Genomic DNA, 22,770 nt, shown 5'->3' on the forward strand with positions numbered 1-22,770 from the left:
GCTAAACGGAGACCTAATTGTTGTGGCTTTTGCCCCGTGCAGGTGTGGGACTATGAGACGGGGGACTTTGAGCGCACCCTGAAGGGCCACACGGACTCCGTGCAGGACATCTCCTTCGACCAGACCGGCAAGCTGCTGGCCTCCTGTTCTGCAGACATGACCATCAAGCTCTGGGACTTCCAGGGCTTCGAGTGCATCCGGACCATGCACGGTGAGCGCCGGAAACTAGGATCACCGGGAAAATCGATCAGGGCCAGAATGGGTGGGATGAGCTCTCGGTAGAGAGAGTGTTGGGAGGGAGGGGAGGGAGGGGTGGGTGGGTGTCTGTGACAATTGCTAGGAGACAGGTGGAACCCATGCAGTTCATTATCACTTCCTCTATCCCCTACACCCTTGGGGTAAGAGAAACCTCGTTTAATAGGCACCTCCTCCCCACCCCACCCCACCCCTCCATCTCAAATGAAACGACATCTTAGACCAACTCTGTGCTTTGTTTGACATTGTCTTTACATCGCCGCGCACGCCGCCCCATAGGCCTGTGGGATTTGCTCTCTGAGGATTTGCATGACATTACTCACAGCGTTTAACTTTCGCGCCTGGAAGCTTGCGGGGTGGCACCTTTTTCACGCTCTTTATTCTAAACAAACTAGACCTTGGGCTACGATCTTCTTAAATTCTAATTGACTGGCAAATTGCAGGAAGCGTATCTGTTAATATGAGCCTTCAGGCTGAGCTGATTTATTCGATCACCACAGAGATGGATTTGCATTTGAACCGCTTGGATTTGAAATTTATATCACAAGGCTTGCTGGCCCCGTTAGTTTTAAAGAGCCCAGCTGCCTCTCGCACACCCCCCCCCCCCCCCCCACCCCCACAAAAAAAATCCCCCATGAAAACAGGGTAGCAGTAGCAGCCTGTCTTAAGACGCATGTTTACAGTCGAGAAATAATACACAAGCTTAAACTGATGGGGCGTCTGAGTAGCTCTCAGTCATGTTAATCTGTGTCAGATATGTGTAGGCTCTGGGTGGCTCTTTAAAGCAGTCTGGTGCGCTAGCGCGTGCGCAACAGCTTTTAATGTGTTCAGATTGGGGCTGCCTGGTAATTTACACCCCGTCAGTTCGCCTGGCGCGGTGCCCCTGAGCTGGCGCACTGATTAGGAGAGGGGCACTGGGACCTGCCGTCGCGCCGCCTCCCTGCCTGCCAGTTCCAGTGTGCCAGTGCTGCACCCAGCTCGGCTCTTCTACCCCACAGACTTTCCATCTACTCTCTGTCTACCTCCCTCTATATCTAGCTTTCTCTCTACACCTGTCTACATACCTGCCACTGACCTTACTGCTTTTCTATGTCTGCTGGTTCTGTCTTTTGTCCTTCTCTCTGTGTCTTGTCTATGTCTATCTCTGTCTCTCTCTCTCTCTGTCTCTCTCTCTCTCTCTCTTTTTCACTGTGACACTCTGTCTCTCTCCCCCTCGCCCGGCTGGTTGCTTTGGCAGCGGATTAGGAGATTTGGACAGGACTTTAATTATCCTTCCCAAGACCAGATAACATTCTATGGGCTTCCACCCATATTTAAGCCTGCTTTTTCCAGGCGTCTTAGTTTCATCTGTTTAGCAGCTTTAAAATGGGTGCTCTGGGTAATTAGCTTTTTTTCTTCGCCGCTCTCCCCCCCCCCCCCCCATCTCTCAGAACAAAGCAACCTCGGGCAAATTGGTTGTCTGTCTGGTTATTTAATTGCCTAATTTACTAAAGGCTCGTTTGTCATGGTCATTCTTAACCTCTAATTATCAACCAGTACTTACGGATGACAATCTAATTTTGGTGCAAGAAGTGTAAGTGTGTGTGTGTGTGTGTGTGTGTGTGTGTGTGTGTGTGTGTCTGTGTGTGTGGTGTTGATGGAGGGTGGGGCAGCAGTGGAGAATATGATAAATTCAAAGACTTATCTGCAACACTGAGTTCTTCCCAGTTGTAGTAATTGAATTATTTATTTATGTGTGTGTGTGTGTGTTTATTTAGCTCTTGAAGCATTTATGCACTTTACAGAGCAAGTTGATTGACACCTTTTTTTTTTATGTTTTGCAGGGCACGACCATAATGTTTCGTCTGTAGCTATAATGCCCAATGGAGATCATATAGTATCTGCCTCAAGGGATAAAACCATTAAGATGTGGGAGGTGGCCACTGGGTAAGCGACCATTTGTATGTAGATAGAGATATTGTTATCATTATAGAATATTTCTTGTTGGACACCTGCTGAGTTTGATTTTTGAGATGAGTGCAATAAGCAAGAAAGATTCTGATGTCTATTATATGACTGTTGAGAGTAGTCAGACATGTAACCTTTTGGTCATGTAGGCTTATATTAGTTTATATGTTATTCATATCTTATTGTATAAGCTTGTCAAATATGCTATCTTTGAGTTGATCTCTAGCGATCTCCCGAATCTGGCACGGTGATTGTGTCTGACGTGGTGCTGTGCTGTCCTGTTCACAGGTACTGCGTGAAGACGTTCACCGGCCACAGAGAGTGGGTGCGCATGGTGCGGCCCAACCAGGACGGCACGCTGATCGCCAGCTCCTCCAACGACCAGACGGTGCGCGTGTGGGTGGTGGCCTCCAAAGAGTGCAAGGCCGAGCTGCGGGAGCACGAGCACGTGGTGGAGTGCATTTCCTGGGCGCCCGAGAGCGCACACCCCACCATCCTGGAGGCCACCGGCTCAGAGGTGTGTGTGTGTGTGTGTGTGTGTGTGAGAAGGCTGTGAGCTGTGTGGAGGATTCTACTGTGTGTGTATGTACCCCTATTAAGACCTCCTGAGGGTTAAGAAGCTTCTTGTGTGTTGCAGTGTGATTGGGTGACTTTGTTTGGGTGTGTAACCGTACTAACAATCACCACACAAAGGGTTAAGTGTGTGTGTGGCCTTTTTAGGTCAGTCCTGCTGATTTGGTGAGACTTTCATTGTTGGTGGTACCTGCATTGTAATGAGTAAAGCCAAGATAAACATGGCCATCTTATCAGTATTTTGACCAAATCGGAAGCATTCTATGTGCTTATGGCCCACCCTTTTCCTCGAAATTCTGCCCAAAAGTCTGTCCTCTCTGGATGCGTCTGAATTAGACCATGAAATGAAATTGCATGGAGCAAATCCCCAATGGCCCTAGGTCAGGCGTGCCATTTCGACTCCCGCCGGTCTTGTGATCAACCATGTCCAATTCTCCAATTCATCTGATAATAAAACATTAGCCCCTGCAGCGGGTGGCACATGAAACCAAGCTGAAAGAGCCAAATGATTCCCGTTTTGTTATAGCATAAGGGAACTATCAGCTTCCCCCAGGCAAACATGGTATAAGCCCAAATGGGGAATTTAACCTCAACTCGTTAAACCAGTCCACGTAAATGAGCCTGCGTGCCTCGGCAACAGTTTTGTTCTCAGTCTGTGACTTTGTTGACATTTAAATGTGATCGTTTCTCACCTCTTAGCATACATGCCTGGACATGAAAATCCTGAACACCTCTTTCTGCTCTGAGACATTATGTTTTTAGAAAGTTTTTAATGAGCAATTAAATATGATAACTCGACTGTGAACATGCTATTTGTGATAAGCACTGCCAGTCCTAATTTTATCTGATCAAATATCCATAAAAAAGAAAAAGACTTGAAATTCCATAGCTGTAGAATAAAAGAACACACACAAAGAGCCGTGTTCAGAAACTGCTGACTGCGTGGAAAGTCCGGGTCCTGCAGAAGGCTTTCTTAAAGGCGTCTTTCTCATTTCATTTGTCCAGGCCAGTTGTAAGCCAGTTAAGTTGGTTTGCGTTTTCAGAGCTAATTAGTGTTTTGAAGTGCAGAGCGTTCGGCTCCGTGCACTTATCAAAGCTGCAGCTAAATTGAATATTAGAAGCATGGACACGCAGGCTTGCGCACCCTGCACTTTGATGCTCAGCCTCCTTATCATTCTGTGCAGTAGCCCTCCACCTCTGCCACTGACGCAGGGAAATGCAAGGCTGTGGATGGGCCGGGGAGAAAGCTGCTGGGCCACTGCAGTGATTTTATTTTCTTTCTCCCAGGCCCCCCTGCTGTCACTGGCCCAGACTGTGTGCTAATGTAGCGGAGAAACCTCCCTGACCATTTTCTTTCTTTCTTTTTTTCTTCCTCTTTCTCTCTCGCTCTCACTCACTCTCACATGATCCTAACTGTGCTCCTGTTCTCCCCAGTCTAAGAAGAGTGGCAAACCTGGACCCTTCCTGCTGTCCGGCTCCAGAGACAAAACCATCAAGATGTGGGACGTGAGCATTGGCATGTGCCTTATGACACTGGTGAGTCCACTCATGCACTGTCACAGGAGGTTCTGGAATGGTAGGGATGGAGCAGTGGCTGAATGTGTATATCCACTAAGAACAACTGTCTGTTAAATGTACTGTACGTTACAATCTACATTCAAATCAGGATCTCAAATGTCGCAGATGACGGTCAAGTGTGCATGAATCTTCTCCTGTGCAGGTGGGGCATGATAACTGGGTGCGTGGAATCCTCTTCCACCCCGGCGGCAAGTTCATCGTAAGCTGTGCTGACGACAAGACCCTGCGGATCTGGGACTACAAGAACAAGCGCTGCCAGAAGACCCTGGGTGCCCATGAGCATTTTGTTACCTCTCTGGGTAAGTGGCTGGAGGAACTGTGTCTGTAGTCCATGATCTTACTCATGGTGGTGATAATAATGATGGTGATGATGGTGGAAGTCATTTATTTGCAAGCATCTGGGTTGAATTATGCCTCATATGAGCCCATGTGTGCCAAAGACCCTTACCTAAACAGTGCCAGATTAATCCACCCACTGGCCGCTTTCGGCTCTTGCCAATGTCTGGTCCGGCTCTCGTGCACAAAGCGGTGTCCCGGGGGCTGCTGGCAGCCAGTTCTGGGGCTTGCAGGAGTGCTCCGGGGCCCTAACTGTCTGAATCCAGGGCTTTGGAGTGGATCAAGGCTCAGGAGGTCTCCAAGGAGACAGCCCAACAAGCTTTTTTTGTCTGCTCCCCAGCCGGCTGTGTGTGTTTTTTGAAGACGCCAGGAGCTTTTGAATGCGGCTCTGTGAACTGCGCTCATATCTGCCCTATCGATTGGTGCGCTACCTTTTGGAGAACATAGGCATCTTTTGAGTAGCTTTGTCTTACACTTCATCTATTCCTGCACGACAGCATGACATCCTTAAAGGGGGAAGTTTCCTAAAAGGTGTATCATTAGTTTGTCCAAGGGCATAATCTCAAACCATTGTTGTGTTCAATCAATGACAAATTAGGTTTGAAATATTCTGTTATGTAAGGAACTGAATGCATATGCTAATGTTCTTCAGGCTTTTATCATGGTACTGAATGACTCATTTGAATGTTCCTATCTCTGCTCTTGATAGGAGCACTTGTTTTCCCTTTTAATGCTGAGTTCTCTCTCTCTTCTTTCTTCTCTCTCTGTCCTCTTTGCAGATTTCCACAAGGCAGCTCCCTATGTCGTCACTGGGAGTGTAGATCAAACAGTAAAAGTGTGGGAGTGTCGCTGATGGTAACCGGCTGGACCCCCACACTGATCCTCCTACCGCTTCTCTCCCCTCCCCACCAAAAGCCCATTCCACCCTCGCCAACCCCCACCCACCTCACCCCACCCTCCAACCCCCTGCTCCATCTTCCTCTGGATGCACTCAAAACTTACCATGGTTATTACCCATTGAGCTCTGGTTAAATAACTATTGTCCTTTTATGTAAATTATTCTGGATGTAGATTGAGCTATTAAATGTTACACGAAAAAAAGTATTCTTGCATGGTGAATCCAAAATTGTATACTGTAAATTTACATAACGTTGTCTAGAAGTACCATAGGGTTTAACACGGGGCCGAACCTTTCACATTGGTCCGACCTACCGAAGGCAGACGTCGACTGGGTTTAACGTAGGGCACTAAAACTGATAATTTAATGACAGTGTCGTTCTTATGTGTCAGATTTATTTTTGTCTGTCTATTTTTTTATTTAGATTTGTTTTGTTTTTCTTTCTCTTTTTGATTTTTTTTTCCACTGTCGTAGTCTGTTGGTGCCTAGCTTGGTGACTTTTGAGGGGGGTAAAAAAGACAATATAAAAGGAAAAGCTATAATCCTTCCGTGGAGATTTGATTGTCTGTGGGGCTTGTTATGAGAAATTTCTCTGTAGCTTTGTAACATCACTTCTGAAGTGTGCTTACCATTTCTCTTCTTGTGGAACTAGATCATATTTTAATGGCTGCATCTAAGAATGTTTTCAAAACCTGTTGTCTGGAAAACCGATAGGGATTAAAAAGCTTTGTGCTCTTGTCATGACACGTCCTACAGCCTAAAATCAGTGAAGGAACTTTCACTTTTGAATAATCGAAGGACAAATTCTTGAACTGGCGTTTGAGTTTGCCAGCTAGGTTGCAGAGTGAGCAGCATTATTCGATTCATGCTTTTTTGTTGTTTTGTGGATTTTTGTTTTTTCCGGCCATAAGCCACATTCCTTGACACCCATAGCTTTATCAACCTCTCATCTTCAACTGGAGATTTATCTTGACACTGTGGTTTCATTTTTTTTTTTTAAGCCACCTATCCCACCCCCAAATCAGAAGCGTCTTAAGGCATCGTCATGGCACCCCTCTGAAACACCCTAATTGGTTTTGGGGTTTGCTCTTTGTAGGGCTCTCATGATTTAGTAGAAGTATAACTCAATTAATGTGAGTAAATTCATGCCTCCCTTCCTCCATGAAGCGCTTAGTTTACCACAGCATAAATAAAAAAACAAATCATGTAAACCTGTATAGTGCTCCAGGCCCCTTTGTTTTTGGTTTGCTGCTCTAGTGGAAAATAGAAGATTAGCTCCGCTATGTTTTAAAAATACGTCAACCCCTTTCTTTTGTGTGGGGAGAGATGTAGAGCATGACAAGGATTCAAAGTTTTCCCTTATGTGTGTGTGTTGGGGGATGTGCAAAAAAAAAAAACGAAGAAGAAAAAGACGTCTCTTGTAAACAGGACACAAACCTAAATAAAAATCTATATTGTTAAAAGAAAATGGAGCGAAAGGAAACCAATTTCTATGATGAAAATGTAAAGCTTGTTAGTGCGGTGGAAGTCCAGTGCTGTCATTGGTTAGGTTCACAGGGATTTATTTAAATCAACTTTGAAATAAAAGTGAGATTGGTTCCAGTGCCAACAGATGCTGCGCTTTTGCTAACGCCTGCTCTACGCAGAGAAGCCCAATGTGCGGGGCGTCTGCCACTTAATTGGCATAATCACCCGGTGACCTCAGCGGCTCCCTCCCTCCCTTTGGCCTGGCGCAGTTGAATCGGTGAGGTTGAGCGTGCTAGAGGCTCGGTGAACGCCCTTACAGGCAACGCAATCGACCAGTGGCCGTCCTGTTAGCGGCACCCATGGATTCCCACGCTGCTCCGCTTGCGGTCCCCGTATATATATATATATATACGATATATAGGATCAGTGTAAGAGCAGGAGATGGGAGCTCCTTTTAAAATAAATCCCAGCCAACAGTGACCAGCTTATTCCTTTCATTAACTTGAGAAATTTGCAACAGGAGTTCAAAAAAGAAAGTCTGACCTGGCAGCAGACGACAGAAATTGAAAAGAATGAAAATGGAAAAATTAATTAATAAAGGAATCGAAGTAAAAATCCAGTTAACTTGCACATCCCTGCTCTATTTAGATCTTTGGGTTCACTTCCAACCCGGAGCTCTAAGACATGTAAAACGTATTAATAAATGCATAAAACTGATTTCATTTTTTTTTTTTTTTTTTTTTTTAAATTAGCCCTTTTTCCATTACAATGCAATGACATAATTAAAAAAAAATCCACTGCTTATCCAACCTGTTATCTAGCAAATTTTCCTGTTGTGTGTACCTGCTGATGCTGCCGCTAATGATGACGATAGAATCCTAACTCTGGTAGTGACTAGTCTGAGGTCTGTTCCTGTCGACCAACACTGCTGCATGCAACAGTACTGACGATCGAGCTGTCTGGGTGAGGGGTGTCTGTGGTGCAGACAAGCGTTGAATGCTAAAGCGTGTGACATTCGTCTCTTATGACTAACCCTCAGGACTCCCTGCTGCTATGTCAAAGCAGTCTAATTGACAACTTTAATTGTTGAATAAAGAAATAAAAGAAATAAAAATATATAATAATCAAACAAAGAAACAACATCTCTCGTTTAAAGGGGATGGTTGTGTGTATGTATATAGATGATCTAATACGGTTAGCTATTTAATGTCTTCAAACTTAAGACACCCCTACCAGATAGGTCAGCCAGCATGATGAACTGTGGACAGCTTAATATGTGGTTGTAGAAAAGACTTGGTCTCTGTGTGCTGTACAATGGAGGATGACTCCTGTTTTTTTATATATTTTATTTCTCCATTTGTGATGGGATTGCGGCAGACTGGAGACCCCCCCCCCAACCCCCCCTTTCCCTAAGGGAGGTGTCGTCCTCCAACACCACACCACTCCCCCACCCCTACCCAAGGAAACACCGTTGATGCCTCCTGTAGAACAATAACCTCCCATTTTGGGAGAGGATTGCTTCAGATTGCGTTAGTCAAATCATCTCTTTTTGATTTTCTTGTTTCTCTCGAGTCCATAGCCTGGGTAGAGTGCTGGGCTCACCGGCCCTTCACACTACCCTGTGACCTACTGGATGGGAAGAGAAAACTCAACTACACCAAAGGGTGTATGTGAAATGCTTAAGGTGAAAGATGTGCAAATGTTTCATGCTGTAAACTCTCGAGTACACATCAAAAACCAAAAAATGTGGGAAACATAGGACATTGCATTTAGCTAGATTGCCCTGATTATCTTTTTCTTTTGATTTTCTGTTCTTATTCACGGTGTCCACAGATGATCTCTACAACAACAAAAAGTCATCCTTGTAAACCTGCTACTCCCTTGCTGTTGGCAGACTTCAGGATTCTTTCGGCCATAGGTCTTAACAGACAAACGAAACAAAGTTGGTAAACTCTTGCAAGAATTTTCTGACTTGCCTCTTGAAATCAGATTTCCCTGGTTTATATTTTTGGCTGCAGAGGATGAAACTTGTTTAGAGGCTGAGTTCTGTTGATGTGCTTTCAACAGGCACCAGACAGACCCAACAGCCCACAACGCAGGCATTAGATCCTGTGCTCCTAAGTGGCCTGGGAGAGGAGAGGGAAAAAAGATCATGTTTGCCACTCATAGGTCCCAAGCAATCCCAATGCTGCACTTGCTGTCAGGGCTCATGCACAGACAGGCAGTGGAGATGCCCGACACATCGCTGTCTGTGGGTCTGTCCTGCAGCCTAGAGTCCATCTGTGTGCTCGGCGCGCGCTTTGTGAATAGATTCGAGGGCTTCAGATTTCACAGCTCTAATGGGATTTTTTGCTTTCATGGTATCACTGTTCACTCAGCCAATTGTTAACAATATATCTGGATGTCATTGTTTGCAACATAATTAAAGAAAATCTCAAAATTGTCTTTCTGTGTTTTTCTTTGTGTACAGTATGTACCTGATGTTTGAGTTTTCCACACATTAGTTTATGCGAATTAATAGTCTGTGACCCTTTTAATTCAAAGAATCAAGGGTCCAATTGTAATCTGATGTAATTGCTGGGAGGAACATATTACATGTAGGCCTATGTGTGTGTGTGTGTGTGTGTGTGTGTGTATGTATATATATATATATAGGCTAAAGAGGCCACAGTATTTTGAGTAGTATAAAATTCACATCTTGGTATGAATGTAGTGTGGTGTAGGTGGAGCCCAATTATACAAGGGTCAATTAAATAATGTTGGTTTCCATGCTTTTGTCTAACAACACTTAGCTTGGATGGGAAGCATAATGCTCAAGAGAGGCAGTCTTCTATTTAAGACTGTGATCATCACCTCCATACACCTAAAGCCTACCTTAGACTGACAAGATTTGGGAAAGATTCTTTTCTTGAAAGATTGTAGTCTTTTAACTAATGCCCCTCATTCCACCTTTACTCAAAAGACTACAATCTTTCAAGAATCTTTCCCAAATCTTGTCAGTGTAAGGTAGAGTAGCTGCTTGCAATGTGCATGCAAACAACTTAGGCTTGATGAAGACATTGCAGCAATCTTGTTGTGTTTGGTTAAATCTTTATCTCACATGTTGAGAAGCATTTAATTACTATAAATTGTCAGACATAAAGACACAACAAGAGAGATACCTGCATAGTACTATCAGATGATCAGTACATTTATGTGGTCCCTTTTAGCAGCCAAATGCCTACGTCATCAAAAGTGTCGGCGGCGCAGGATTGTGACCAGTTCATCCCGGAACGTAGCGTTGTTGCAACGATTTAGCAACATGTGTGTCAGACTACCTTAAAATAATTTGGATTTACTGTAAACGCACGTAGTCATATGTTTAGTTTTGCCAAGTATTCAACATCATTAATGTCTACACCTAGTAAATCGCCCGGAGCGTAGTTGACATTCCAAAGCCACATTGAAATAGAGCTAACTGGCTAGCACAGTTTTGAGTGGACGTTCAAAGGTAACAGCATTAACGTTGCACTTTATTTATTGAGAGTTAGACACTTACCAGAGTCAACTGGAGTTCTGTCTTGTTCTACAGCTTTTCCAGCCTCAATAAAACGCCAGTTAATGACATTTTAAGGTGAACTAGCAGTAGCAGCTAGTGTTTTTGATAATGTCCTGACAGGGGTGCTTATTATGTTCTCTCTCTTTCAATTGCAGGATGGCTCTTAATAAATCTATGCACCCAAGAAATCGTTACAAAGACAAACCTCCAGATTTCGCTTACCTAGCCTCTAAATATCCAGAGTTTCAACAACATGTGCAGACCAACTTGATTGGCCGTGTCACGTGAGTATCATACTTGTATTGAGTTTCTTTGCACTGTAGACTTCAGTCAGAAATCAGTATTTACTGACGCTTACTGTGTGCTGTTTAAGACAACGTCTCACATTTTCCATCATGCTTGGTTTGGGTTTTCTCTAGACATGGGCAGATCTCTTGACTGTGGTTAGTGGACAAGCATTACCTGTGACACCTCATTTTGGGCTTATCTTGGTACATCTGCGGGATTATTAAAGCATTAGGCTATCATATATCTTTGCACAGATTGATCGTTTTTCATTTATTTTATGGAACTGTCTGTGCATGCTACCGATGAATTTAATATACCCTAGCGAATCTCAGTGAAAAATCTACAGTAGAAGAACTAATTGCTAAGCCAAAGAGCTGTATGGTTGCTTTGGTTTTCTATGGTTGTTTCAGGGTGGTGGTGTATGAATTGTATCATTTTGGTGGGTGTATGTAGTTTCAAAATATTTCTTATGAGTTGATGGGGTGGTCAGATGAAGGGAATATGTGTAATGGAAAAAAATGGAGTCCAATAGGCTATTTCCCCATACGTATTCTGTGATCTCTTATTCTTTGAAACTTGAGACTTTCCTGACACTTTGCATTATTTTCACTGTGTCGACTCGTCCTAAAGTTCATCAGTGCATTTGTACCGAAACTTCCTCTACTTGATCCTGACCCGAGTGTCACTGTGCTCTGATCTTCACAAATGAGCCACATGAGCTATAGGGATACAAGGATTGGACTTAAAACAGACTAAAGCCAGCAGTTCTGGTAAAGCCCTTAGGTTATTTCTACTGGGGTACCTGCAGCTCTCTCTCGGGGAACTGTGGCTCATAGGCTGAACACTGGTCGATTTGCCCCCTTCATATTCTGGAAAACTGTTTTTTTCCCTGTTGGTTTTGGAAGTAACGAGTTAAAGATTTTGGGGATCAATAGTCCAGCAGGGACTTTTGTGCCTGTCCTATTTAGGTGGTGGCTATCAGCTGATAGGGAAGCACATCCTGCTGAGTCTATTGATAGGTTGTGTGTGTGTCTGTCTGTCTGTCTGTCTGTCTGTCTGTCTCTGTGTCTATATGTGTGTGTGTGTGTGTGTGTGTGTGTGTATCCACAGTGGGATGCTATTTACCCACCCTCAGGGCAGGGATAAGCTGTGGCCTTCTGGGATTTTAGGAAATTATTTTTAACAGGCAGTTGAACTCTATGTGCAACTCCCTAGAAAAACTGCCTTTTGTGTTTTTTTTCCCTTCTTCTCTTTTTGGGGCTTTATCAGTGCCTTTGGGTTGTGTCTGTTGCCTTTCCTGATATGATCCAGACTAGTCTAATTGTTGCATCCACAGGCTCTGAGTTGTAACTGTTCTTATCTTTTCATGTGGATGCAATGCTAGAGGTATAGGTCTCTCCTAGGATCTGAAGCCCTTGGAGGTAGCAGAGCTAGCGAATGTTAATGATGAAGCATGCTGCAAGGGATTGGAAGCTCACCAAACCCAGACAGGCTAGCGTTGGGCTGGGGAGGTATGCAGACAAAGGCAGCTGTCTCCCCAGAGAACAGAGGGCTTTTCCTGCCAGTGGTCAGGTGATGCTGGAGGGCTGGTCTTCACCCTGTCTGGAGACATGATCTCTCCCCTGTACACTCTGGAGGATCTGCTCACTGTCTGCAGCCTGTAAAACTGCCCTGGAGTCTCATACACAGCAAATGCACACATGTACACACACACACACACACACACACACACACACACACACACACACACACATGCAAACACACGCACGCACACACACATGCACAAAAACATATATGTACACGCACGCATAAAGATATATACCAGTCAGCATTCACATGCCAAGCCTTCAATCACAGCTGCTTGTTTGACTGGCATGTTTATCTTGGGTTTTGGAAAAATAACACCTTGACATTATTTATGCATGCAACTGAGCTGAATCCTCAGATCCTCTCACTTTTCCCTGCTTTTCCTGGGTGCTGTGAATTTTCTCTCTCTCTCTCTCTCTCTCTCTCTCTCTCTCTCTCTCTCTCTCTCTCTCTCTCTCTCTCTCTCTCTCTCTCTCTCCCTCTCTCTGTGTTTCTCTTTGTGTGTGTGTGTGTGTGTGTGTGTGTGTGTGTGTGTGTGTGTGTGTGTGCGCATGCACTCACACATGAGATCCCTGGAAGCAGCACTGCAGAGAGACTCAGAGTGGCAGGTGGAGGAGAGGCAGCAGGGACTGAAAAAAAAAAAAAAAAACCACACACCAAGTGCCAGACTGCTTCATGTCCAATAGCTGTGCATGAGCTCAGTCAGTAATTGGGACGCACAGGGATGAAATATGTAGAGAGCTAAGGGAAAGGGGGAAAGTGAGTCAGTGGGAGAAAAAGAGATAGAGAGAGAGAGAGAGAGAGAGACATCCTGTGTCTTCTCTAGCTCTGAGAGACCCCTCAGATCATTACTGCCAGAGAGATGCAGGGCTGTCAGAGAGACATAGCTTCCTGATGGAACAGGTTTCGTGCGCTCCAACAGAAAGGACACAAACACAGAGACGAGGGGGGGGGGGGGGGGGACGACTCTTCGCCACGTCTGTCATTTTGTGGTATATTGAAACAACCCAATGCCATCCCGTCATTTAAATTCACACAACTGTGGAGCGCAGAATATCTACAACTGCCTCGCCCCGGATTTTCACACGAGATATGCATGCAGACGCTGGAGAACAACAGATGTTAAATGTTGGCAGAGCTGGCTGTTCTCCAGTCAGACTCCTTTTTTTTACTCCCAAATGCGTCCCCAACTCGTACGGTACATCTGTACGCACAGCCGAGATCTTCTAAATTGGTTTCAGAAAGGGGGGATTATTGCTTTGTGCCCAGTGTGTGGTGTGACATGAGGGGACCTGTGGGTGAGCGAGTCCTGACAGGGCTGGCAGGCGGAGGGGACCGGAGCCCGTTGTCTTGTCTCAGGTGTGCGAGCGCAGGTTTGGCCACGTGGCGCTGTTTGAAGATGCCGCATTAAAAAAAAAGGGCCCCACGTTGGCCAGCTCGCCGCCTTTGATCTGTAATAATGATGGTTTTTTGGAAGCCCAAACTGTGCCCTGTAGCACCCCCATCAATCTGGCTTTAATGAGGTGGGTAGAGCTTGGGCTGAACTCATCATCTGCTGTCTGTGTGTGTGTGTGTGTGTGTGTGTGTGTGTGTGTGTGTGTGTGTGTGTGTGTGTGTGTGTGTGTGTGTGTGTGTGTGTGTGTGTGTGTGTGTGTGTGTGTGTGTGTGTGTGTGTGTGTGTGTGTGTGTGTGTGTGTGTGTGTGTGTGTGTGTGTGTGTGTGTGTGTGTGTGTGTCTCTCTCTCTCTCTCTCTGTGGCTTCTTTGTCTTTTAATGCTTGTGTTGTTTTTATTATTTCTGTCTTGTAATGAAGGGTTGTCAGTAGTAGAATGATAAGATAATGATGGATGTCCTAGTCAGCACCTCATAACTGAATGAGATTGCTGGCTCAGTGCATCTCTGAGGATAGTCTTTCTCTTTTGTTCTCCTGGACTCAAACACACAGCCTCACAGGTGCCCACCATTTTCTTGAGGAAACCAGAGAATCCAACAGCACACCTGCACATATGTTGACTCTTTCCCTTTTAGACTTTCTTTGTTTGCCTTTGTATGGAGGTCTTTGTTTGCTTCACCCTCTCTGGCTCTTCACCTTTATGTGAGTCAATCTCGCAATCTCTCTCTCTCTCTCTCTCTCTCTCTCTCTCTCTCTCTTTCTTTCTTTCTACCTCTACCTTTCTACCTTTGTCTCACTTTTTTGCCTTTATCTCAGTCTTTCTCATGCTAAGCGCACACGGTGGAGCCTCTGCCCCTGGCCGGCTCCAGCAGCGCTGGCTCCTTTCATGTTTAATACATGGCTCTCCTCTCACAAAGATCACCTCAGTAATCCAGCAGCCTGCCAAGCTGGAGATGGCTGCTCAGTCCCTGCTCCTCTTTTATGAAATATGTGCTGAGCTGCACAAAGTCTCCCCAAACTCAGCAAACGCTTTGAGAAACGGTATGGTTTTTCCGGCATATGCTTGTGGTCAGTTTTGGTTCTGGTCTGGTTTCTTAACAAACCTTTTTTAACAACCTATTAAGGTTGGCAGATTTATATTTAGCGTTGGTCGCAGGTGTTGTTCTCAGGTGTGTGAGTGTGCGTGTGCTTGTGCATGTGGGCATGTGTGTGCGTTATGCATCTTTGCGGTTATAGCAGATTTTGCTTCAGAGGGCATCTGAATTCATTCATATGCTTTGAGCAACCTCCCACCCACACACATGTAAACACACGCACACACACACACACACACACACACACATGTTCACACACCCACATGCCCACCCCTTGCTGTATCTGAGAGGCAACAGTAGTGCTGCCGTGTTTGAAGGGGAAAATGGCATTGTGTAAATGCAGATGAATGCAGAACATGCTGCCGTGTTGAGCAGGTGTGAGTGTGTTTACCTGTGTCAGCATGTTGGCGTGGGTTGGAGGCTGCCAGGGAGGGAGTTGCGGGGGTTGAGCTGTTAATATATTTACCAAAAAAAGATATAAATAAATAAATAAATAAACGGCGAGACAAGCCCAGGCATCTGCAGCTGAAAGAGCCAAGTGCCCATTATGGCACACAATTAACAGGAGGCCCTGCCACAGACAGTGCACACACGCCCACGCAGAATCCACCCCCTCCATTACCACCAACACCCCCCCCCCCCCCCCTCACCACCACCACCCAAACAGCTGGCCCCTCCGTCTCCTTCGGCATCGCCAGCCGCTTTTCACCAGGGTGCCAACAAAGACGACAAAGACCAACTGCACCAACAAGTTAGCATAGGGATTAGTGGAAATGTTTGCCAAAGTCGGCAAAAAAAAAAAAAATCATATTTCCACTGCCAGACTTTTTCTTTTCTTCTCCCTCCTCCATCACCAGTCTGTGTGGTCTTAACTGGTAGAGATAAGCTTCCTTAAGTTTAGTGTAAGTAGCAGCCATTTGGAGGATGTGGGTAATCTGGAGGGGATGATGAGAGTGAGGGAGTAGAGAGAGAGAGAGAGAGAGGGAGTCCCAGTCTCCCACCAAACCCCACCACACCCCACCCGTCTCCCAGAGCTGGAGTGGAGGAGTGAGATATGGCGAAGAGGGTAAGATGTGGGCCACAGATGTCAGTGGAGAAGAGATGGGATTAGGAAGAAGCAGGGAAGTAGAGAGAGAGAGAGAGAGGGGTGAGTAAAAGAGAGAGCAAGAGATAGAGAGAGAGAGAGAGAGAGAGAGACGACAACGTCCATCACCAGTTTTCGTCTGACAGCGCCCCGACCCAGCTCCACCTCAGCCCATCCCATCCCAGAGCAGCAGCAGCAGCAGCAGCAGCAGCGCAGAGTAGCGCGCGCCTCGCCGGCAAATTAAAAATTCAAAGTTCAGAGTGACATTTAACGTCTCCCCTCTCGCGTCTGCCCGAGCTCCCCGGCTCTCAGCTCCCGGCTCCTTTCGGCAGATTTCTGCCGCTAATAAGTCGAAGCATTAATCTCCACAGTCGGCTCTGGGCTCGCTGCATTATTGATGTGGGCCGCGCGCGGCGTGGATGAGAGCTTTCTTCTGGAATGAGAGGAATAATCAGAGCGTTAAGGGCTGGACTCGGATCAGTTCTTTAGAGACGTGGAGAGTGTGTGGATCCTAAAGATGGCTTTCCAGTGCTACACCCACCTCCGTGTTCCCCCCTCCATTCAGAACAGAAAGGCAGTCCCTGTTGGCACTGAAAGAGGCCTGAAAATCAGAGGAATCGTCTTCTCTGAAGTGCTCGTATTCTCTCTCTCTCTCTCTCTCCTCTACTTTCCTTATACTTTGCTCTACCCCCCCTCCCCCCACCTGTATATTAGTATATATTAATACCTTAATTTACTCTATTTTGTGATATTAAGCCTGGTGACAGGAGATTTCACAATGTCCTGCTACTCTGTATAGACTTAAATGAAATTGCTTGCCTTCACATTTTACTTCAGCCCCTTCCATCAGCGGTGTGTGTTATTGCAGTGCTGTCAGTCAGAGTACGGGGGTATTGAGTAGAGCAGAGCCACGCACAGAGGGCTCTGACGGCCAAAACCATCACTTCACATTCCGCCGCTTGAAGAAGCATCGGCTCCACTTTCATCTCCCCGACGCCGGAGCCAAAGGCTGGAGACTCGGAGCTTTGTTCTCTGGAACAAGAGCGCTCCGCTCCGCTCGATCCGTTGCATCACTCTCCAGTGTGCAACAGCGGCGCTGGATGTCGGGAGAGAGAGCGCGCTGGGCTCTGGCTGTGTGTGTTTGTGCTCACATCTCCTGAGGGCAACACGAGACAAGCGTGTTTTTATTTTATTTATTTATTTTTTTTATTCCCTCGCTTTAATTGATGGACAAAGCAGAGCGAGAAGGCATGTAGCGTTGGAGCGGAGGAACCCCGCTGCGTGTGTAGTGGGGTGTTTCTAGAGAACGGAGGGGAAAACTGTTTCCATGGTGAAAGGTCAATGCACTAATGATGGCAGATAGTGGGGTAGGCAGCCTGACTTTCCTCTGTTTTACAAGTGGCTCTCTGCCCCCTCATCAGCTAGGTGTTAGTGAGTCGGCTTGGTCTGTCTCAAAGGCCACCTGTAAGAAGATAACGTATTTCCCAACATTTTTACCTCAGATGATGAATTTACTCCAGCATGCTGGCTAGCCTAATTTACGAACACATTGGAAATGATCCTTGGTCAGCTAGCGGCCATATATTATTTACTGAGTGCACTTTGAGGTACTGATGCCATAATATCTAATTAAATCTCCTTGTTGTAAGAGGATACTGTGTGTGAGACAAACTGACATTGACTGAATTCACAGCACCGCTTCTTTCACCCCCATATTAAGCAGTATTCTGAGGATGTGTTAAGGCTGCTCGTCCAAATAGATAGACGCCTTTCCCAAAGCAGCATAAAATGGTGTAAAAAAACAGTTTATTGCTTTAAAACGACTCAATGCCATGTTGTTTTGAATGTAGAAGACAGAAAAAGAAGAAGAAAGAGGGGGGGGGGGGGGGACGTGTCAAATGGGATGATCAGGAGTGGCTGTGTGGTGTGATTGGGAGATTGAGATAAAAGAAAAGAACTGAGAAAAGGGAAGTAGCTGGCGCCAGGGAGAGGGAGAAACAAGGGAATGAAGATTCACTGAGATGAGAGCTGATTGAGTGAAAGTCCAATAACAAATGCCATCTGAAGAGATGATGCATCGCAGACAAAAGCTCACTGGATAATGCAATTGTTTTGAAATCACGAAGACTGAGTCAATAAGAGTATAATACTCCACGCACACTATTGAAATATGTCACAGGCATTAACATTGTTATTTTTCTTATGAAGAATTGCGCTGTGATTCAGGGTAATGATTTCTCTGCAGCACAAAAAGCCTTCAAGCACCCAAAATGTGCACGTCCTTTCCTTGACATTCAGAAAGGTTGGCGAAAATCCACTGTGACGGTTTAGCATTTTTGCACATACCCTAATTGCACTACCTTCCCATGTTGCTGCAGGGCTGTTTTTGTGCCACTGCTTTGTCCCCTCTGCTCATGGTGTGTGTGTGTGTCCCATGTCCGTGTGTGTGTGTGTGTGTGAGTGTGTGTGAGTCTTTCTTTCTTTCTCCTGCCTGCCTCTCTGAGTGGCTCTGCTGAGGTGTGCTAGTGCCCTTGCTTTTTCATGCCCTCTGCTGCCGCAGCCAGTGATGAACAGTGAATAACATCAACGGCAGCTCAGCCGTAGCCGTAGCGTAGCGTAGCGCTAGTGTGTTTATGAGGGGAGAGAAACTGCTGAGGTAGCTCCTCTCTCTGTGGACCTGGTGTGTCCTTGGTGAGCTGGAGAGGTGTAGGGTGGTTCACCCAGAACTAGCTCTCCTCTCTCCTACTTTCCCCCTCTCCCCTCCTCTCCTCCTCTCCCCTCCTCTTTTCTCCCCTCCTCCTCTCCTCCTCTCCTCCTCCCCTCCTCCCTTGTCTTCCCTGCCGTGCTTGCTTCTGCCTGGAGCTGCATTGACCTACTCTCTCTCGGGGGCACAGAATGTGCGATAAAGTCATACTCACCTTTCTCCAGCCACGCCAGGGTCAGCCATATCTATGACAGGCTGCTATCTTTCATTATATCACAGGCAGCCATGCTTACAAATGTGGACTCTCTTGCGCACACACACTCACCCCCTCTCTCTCTCTCTCTCGCTCTCTCTCTCACTCACTCACTCATACACTCTCTCTCTCTCTCACACACACACACACACACACGCACGCACACACTTACTGTAAGCACACATATATTTCTGCTTTGCTTTTATATGCATATATGAATGCAGATGGGCGTGCCTCTATGTTGACTTTGGATAGTGTGTGTGTGGTGGGGGGGGGGGGTGTTGCCGTGGAGACGGTGCGCGGTATAGCCGCAGCGCTCCATCTCCTTATGCACAGCAGCCTCATCAGTGGCTAAAAATAGCCGGCAGTCCGGCAGCCACAGACCCCCTCCCCAGCATATTGATCATGACCTGACTGAGCCAGCCGGCCCACTGGACCCAACAATGGCCACACTAATCTGGGTCAGACGAGCTCTTTCTCCCTTTCTCTCTCTCACCCTCTCCACCTCTCTCTCTCTCTTATCTGTCCACTCTTTCTCTCGCTCTCTCTCACCCTCTCCACCGCTCTCTCTCTTATCTGTCCACTCTTTCTCTCGCTCTCTCTCTCTTTCTCTCTCTCGCTTTCTCTCCCCCTTTCTCTCCCCGTCTCTGTGTCTCTGCCCCTTCTCTTTTCTCTCTCTCTCTCTCTCTGTCACCCCTCCAGTTGAGGAGGGTGGTGGGGGGGAGTGGGCAATGTCAGCGGCTTGGTTGTGTCTGGCTTCTGTGCCACCTCCCCTGCAGACTGTGTGGGCTGAGTGAAAGGGGGACAGAGTTCTCCACCCTCTGCTGTCGACGCTCTGCTCAGGGCTGCCAGGAGACAAAAGACATCACCTGAAGGTCATGTTCACACTGCGCATTATGCAGAACTGAGGCACTCGTGAATTAGGGAGAGACGTGCGGCCCCTGATAAGTTTCCTCGAAAGTGTCGGATGCTCCTCTGGTCCTGATGCTGTAGATAAGCACAGTGTCGGGGGTCAAGATACAGCGCAAGATATGGTTTTAGATTATTGCGCTAATTCCGTAGGATAACATGTAAACAGTGATTTGTTCAAAGGCTACCTCAGTGCCTTTTTAGATGGCCGTCACCAGGTTGGGATTACGTTAATCTGCGTATGTCAAAACTTGTAGTGCCTGAGATGATCTTCCCATCAGCAACTACACAGCAGGGGATTATGGGTAGCAAGCACACAACAGGGGATTATGGGTAGGAGCATGGGACATGTTGGGGTCTGTCTGTTGTTTTTGTGTTTTTTTTTTTTTATCACCACATGTGTGGGAGACAGGAGGATAGTGCCGTGAATGCATTCAACCACACCACAGAGACACACACACACACACACACACACACACACACACACACACACACACACAGACACTCTCACAGTAGGCTTCCTATCCAGACACACATTCACAGATACATAGGCGGATCTGAAGGTGCTAGACACGCACACATATTCACACACACACACACACACACACACACACACATATTCACACACACACACACACACACACACACACACACACATGCACGCACGCACACACGCACATATATATATACACACACTGGTGTGGTTCCCTCCGTGGAGGTGTGAATGTGTGGAGACGTTTTAATTACACCTATCCTCCGTGCACTTTACCCCTCCCAACACAAAAGCATGACTCCCAAACGCAGTGATTCATTAAAGATGTAGGAATAGGAAGTGATGGTGTGGGGGTGTATGTTGGGTGTGTGTGTGGGGGTGTACGTGGGGTGTGTGTATGGGTGTGTGGTGTGTGTGTGTGGGAGGGGTGGAGGTTCATAATGAAGTTCTCGGTAGCCATTACCAGGGTGGTGCAAATTGATGGGCCCCTCGTTCGTCTTCTCCATCACTGCAGACGTGTCTTTGATTGGCAGTGATGAATTGAAAAGCTTCATCTTGCCGGGCGGATGATGTGGGGGGGTTAATGTGATTATGGGCCAGTGTGTTCATGCCCTCCCTTCTTTCACACGTTTTTTTTTCTGTTTTCTCTTCCCCCTCTCTCTCTCTTTCACTCTCTTTTTGCATTTTCTTGTTTCTTCACCTCCCTTTGTCTCTCCGCTTCTTTGTCCTCATCGTCTTTCCATCTTCATCTCCTTGCACTTCCCTATCTCTCTCTCCTTTTGTCCATCTCTCTCTCTCTCTCTGTCTCTCTCCCTTTGTCCATCTATCTCTCTATCTCTCTCTCTCTCTGTCTCTTTCCCTTTGTCCATCTATCTCTCTATCTCTCTCTCTCTGTCTCTCTCCCTTTATCCATCTATCTCTCTCTCTCTTTCCCTTTGTCCATCTCTCTCTCTCTCTCCCTCACTCTCGCTTTCTTTCTCCGTTTCTCTTTCCCTTTGTTCATCTCTCTCTCTCTCTCTCTTTCTCTTTCCCCTGCAGGTTGAACTTTAAGGACCCCGAGGCGGTGCGGGCTCTGACCTGCACGCTGCTGAAGGAGGACTTTGGGCTGACCATCCAGATCCCGCTGGAGCGCCTCATCCCCACCGTGCCGCTGCGCCTCAACTACATCCACTGGGTGGAGGACCTGATCAGTGACCAGGGCGCCCGCGACGGCCCGCGCAGGGGCATCGACATCGGTACGCTCGCTCTCCCCTCCTCCCCTCCTCCCTTCCCCTCCTCCCTCCTCTCTCCCCTGTCTCTCCATCCTTCATCCTTATCACACACTCCCCCCTCCCCTTCACTCAATCTCCCTTTCAGCAGTCATATCTCCATCTCCCCGTCCCAACCCCCCCAGGCCTCGCACCTCTCCTCTTTCCCATCTCCGCCCCACTGTGTTTAATATGAGGCTCATAGCAATGCACTCACGGGATGTATTAGTTGGATGGACAGCCACCACCACAACCACCACCACAACCACCACCACCATTCCCTCCACCTCCACCTCCACTACCTCCACCACCACCACCACCACCACCACCACCGCTGCCTCCACCTTCCCCAGCCCCTCTGGCTGTTCAGGCTAGTGTGAGCCAAAGCCCCAGAGCTGCCACCGCTCCTGCTGCTACCGCTGATGGGCATGGACAGGCCTCAGTTGATTTAAAGCACTGTTGTGCTCGTCCTCCCTGCACTCACGTCTCCTGTTGGACATTCCTCAGGGCTGGAGCGGGAGTGAGGAGCGGGGGTGAGGAGCGGGGGTGAGGGGGTAGCATAGAGCGCACATCTCTTTTGTCAGAGTGGAATTAGAAGCTAACAAGGTCCAGATGCTTTAAGGTGTTTGCGCATAGCAACCCAATGGCTGTTTGTGCATAGCAACCCAAAGGCTAAGTGTGTATTTATTGTGTTAGTGTGTGTGTGTGTTTGTGTGTGTGTGTGTGTGTGTGTGTGTGTGTGTGTGTGTGGAACCACACTCTTGGGAGCTGGTTGGCCTCTGATCGGGAGACACCGGGTTGCCGGCTGTCATGTGTATGATGAATGGCCGTACAGCTACTGTCAGTCGTCTCTGACCCGGAGGGTTGCCATGTTGGCTCCGGGGCGGCCCACTTAAGCCTGCGAGGCTTTCTCATTACGGGGCCCAGTCACAGAGACACTGCTGATCAAATAATGGCTGCCGTGATCGGGACCGCCTGGGTCAGCCTTATTCCATTACACACAGATCACTGTCACCCGACGTTTGTTCTCCCAAGACACACGCACACTCCAACACACACACACACACACACACACACACACGTACACTCCAACTCTCACACACACACACACACACACACACACACAC

At 47.0% G+C, this 22,770-nt stretch overlaps 2 protein-coding genes across 3 annotated transcripts in view; both read left to right on the forward strand.

The window, feature by feature from the left end:
* Nucleotides 1-9,497, forward strand: part of pafah1b1a (platelet-activating factor acetylhydrolase 1b, regulatory subunit 1a) — a 36,701-nt gene extending 27,204 nt beyond the window's left edge. For both annotated transcript variants that reach the window (XM_062551920.1, XM_062551921.1), the window contains exons 6-11: nucleotides 43-211; nucleotides 2,079-2,181; nucleotides 2,491-2,719; nucleotides 4,210-4,311; nucleotides 4,496-4,652; nucleotides 5,469-9,497. In XM_062551920.1, coding sequence (XP_062407904.1) covers nucleotides 43-211; nucleotides 2,079-2,181; nucleotides 2,491-2,719; nucleotides 4,210-4,311; nucleotides 4,496-4,652; nucleotides 5,469-5,542 — 834 coding nt within the window. In that variant the 3' untranslated portion in view covers nucleotides 5,543-9,497. The remainder of the gene's footprint in view (nucleotides 1-42; nucleotides 212-2,078; nucleotides 2,182-2,490; nucleotides 2,720-4,209; nucleotides 4,312-4,495; nucleotides 4,653-5,468) is intronic.
* A 792-nt stretch (nucleotides 9,498-10,289) lies between these two features.
* Nucleotides 10,290-22,770, forward strand: part of mettl16 (methyltransferase 16, N6-methyladenosine) — a 27,192-nt gene continuing 14,711 nt past the window's right edge. The window contains exons 1-3 of the mRNA XM_062551922.1: nucleotides 10,290-10,544; nucleotides 10,748-10,876; nucleotides 21,435-21,631. Coding sequence (XP_062407906.1) covers nucleotides 10,749-10,876; nucleotides 21,435-21,631 — 325 coding nt within the window. The 5' untranslated portion in view covers nucleotides 10,290-10,544; nucleotide 10,748. The remainder of the gene's footprint in view (nucleotides 10,545-10,747; nucleotides 10,877-21,434; nucleotides 21,632-22,770) is intronic.

The sequence above is a fragment of the Sardina pilchardus genome, chromosome 13, assembly GCF_963854185.1.
Source record: "Sardina pilchardus chromosome 13, fSarPil1.1, whole genome shotgun sequence".
Lineage (NCBI taxonomy): Eukaryota > Metazoa > Chordata > Actinopteri > Clupeiformes > Clupeidae > Sardina > Sardina pilchardus.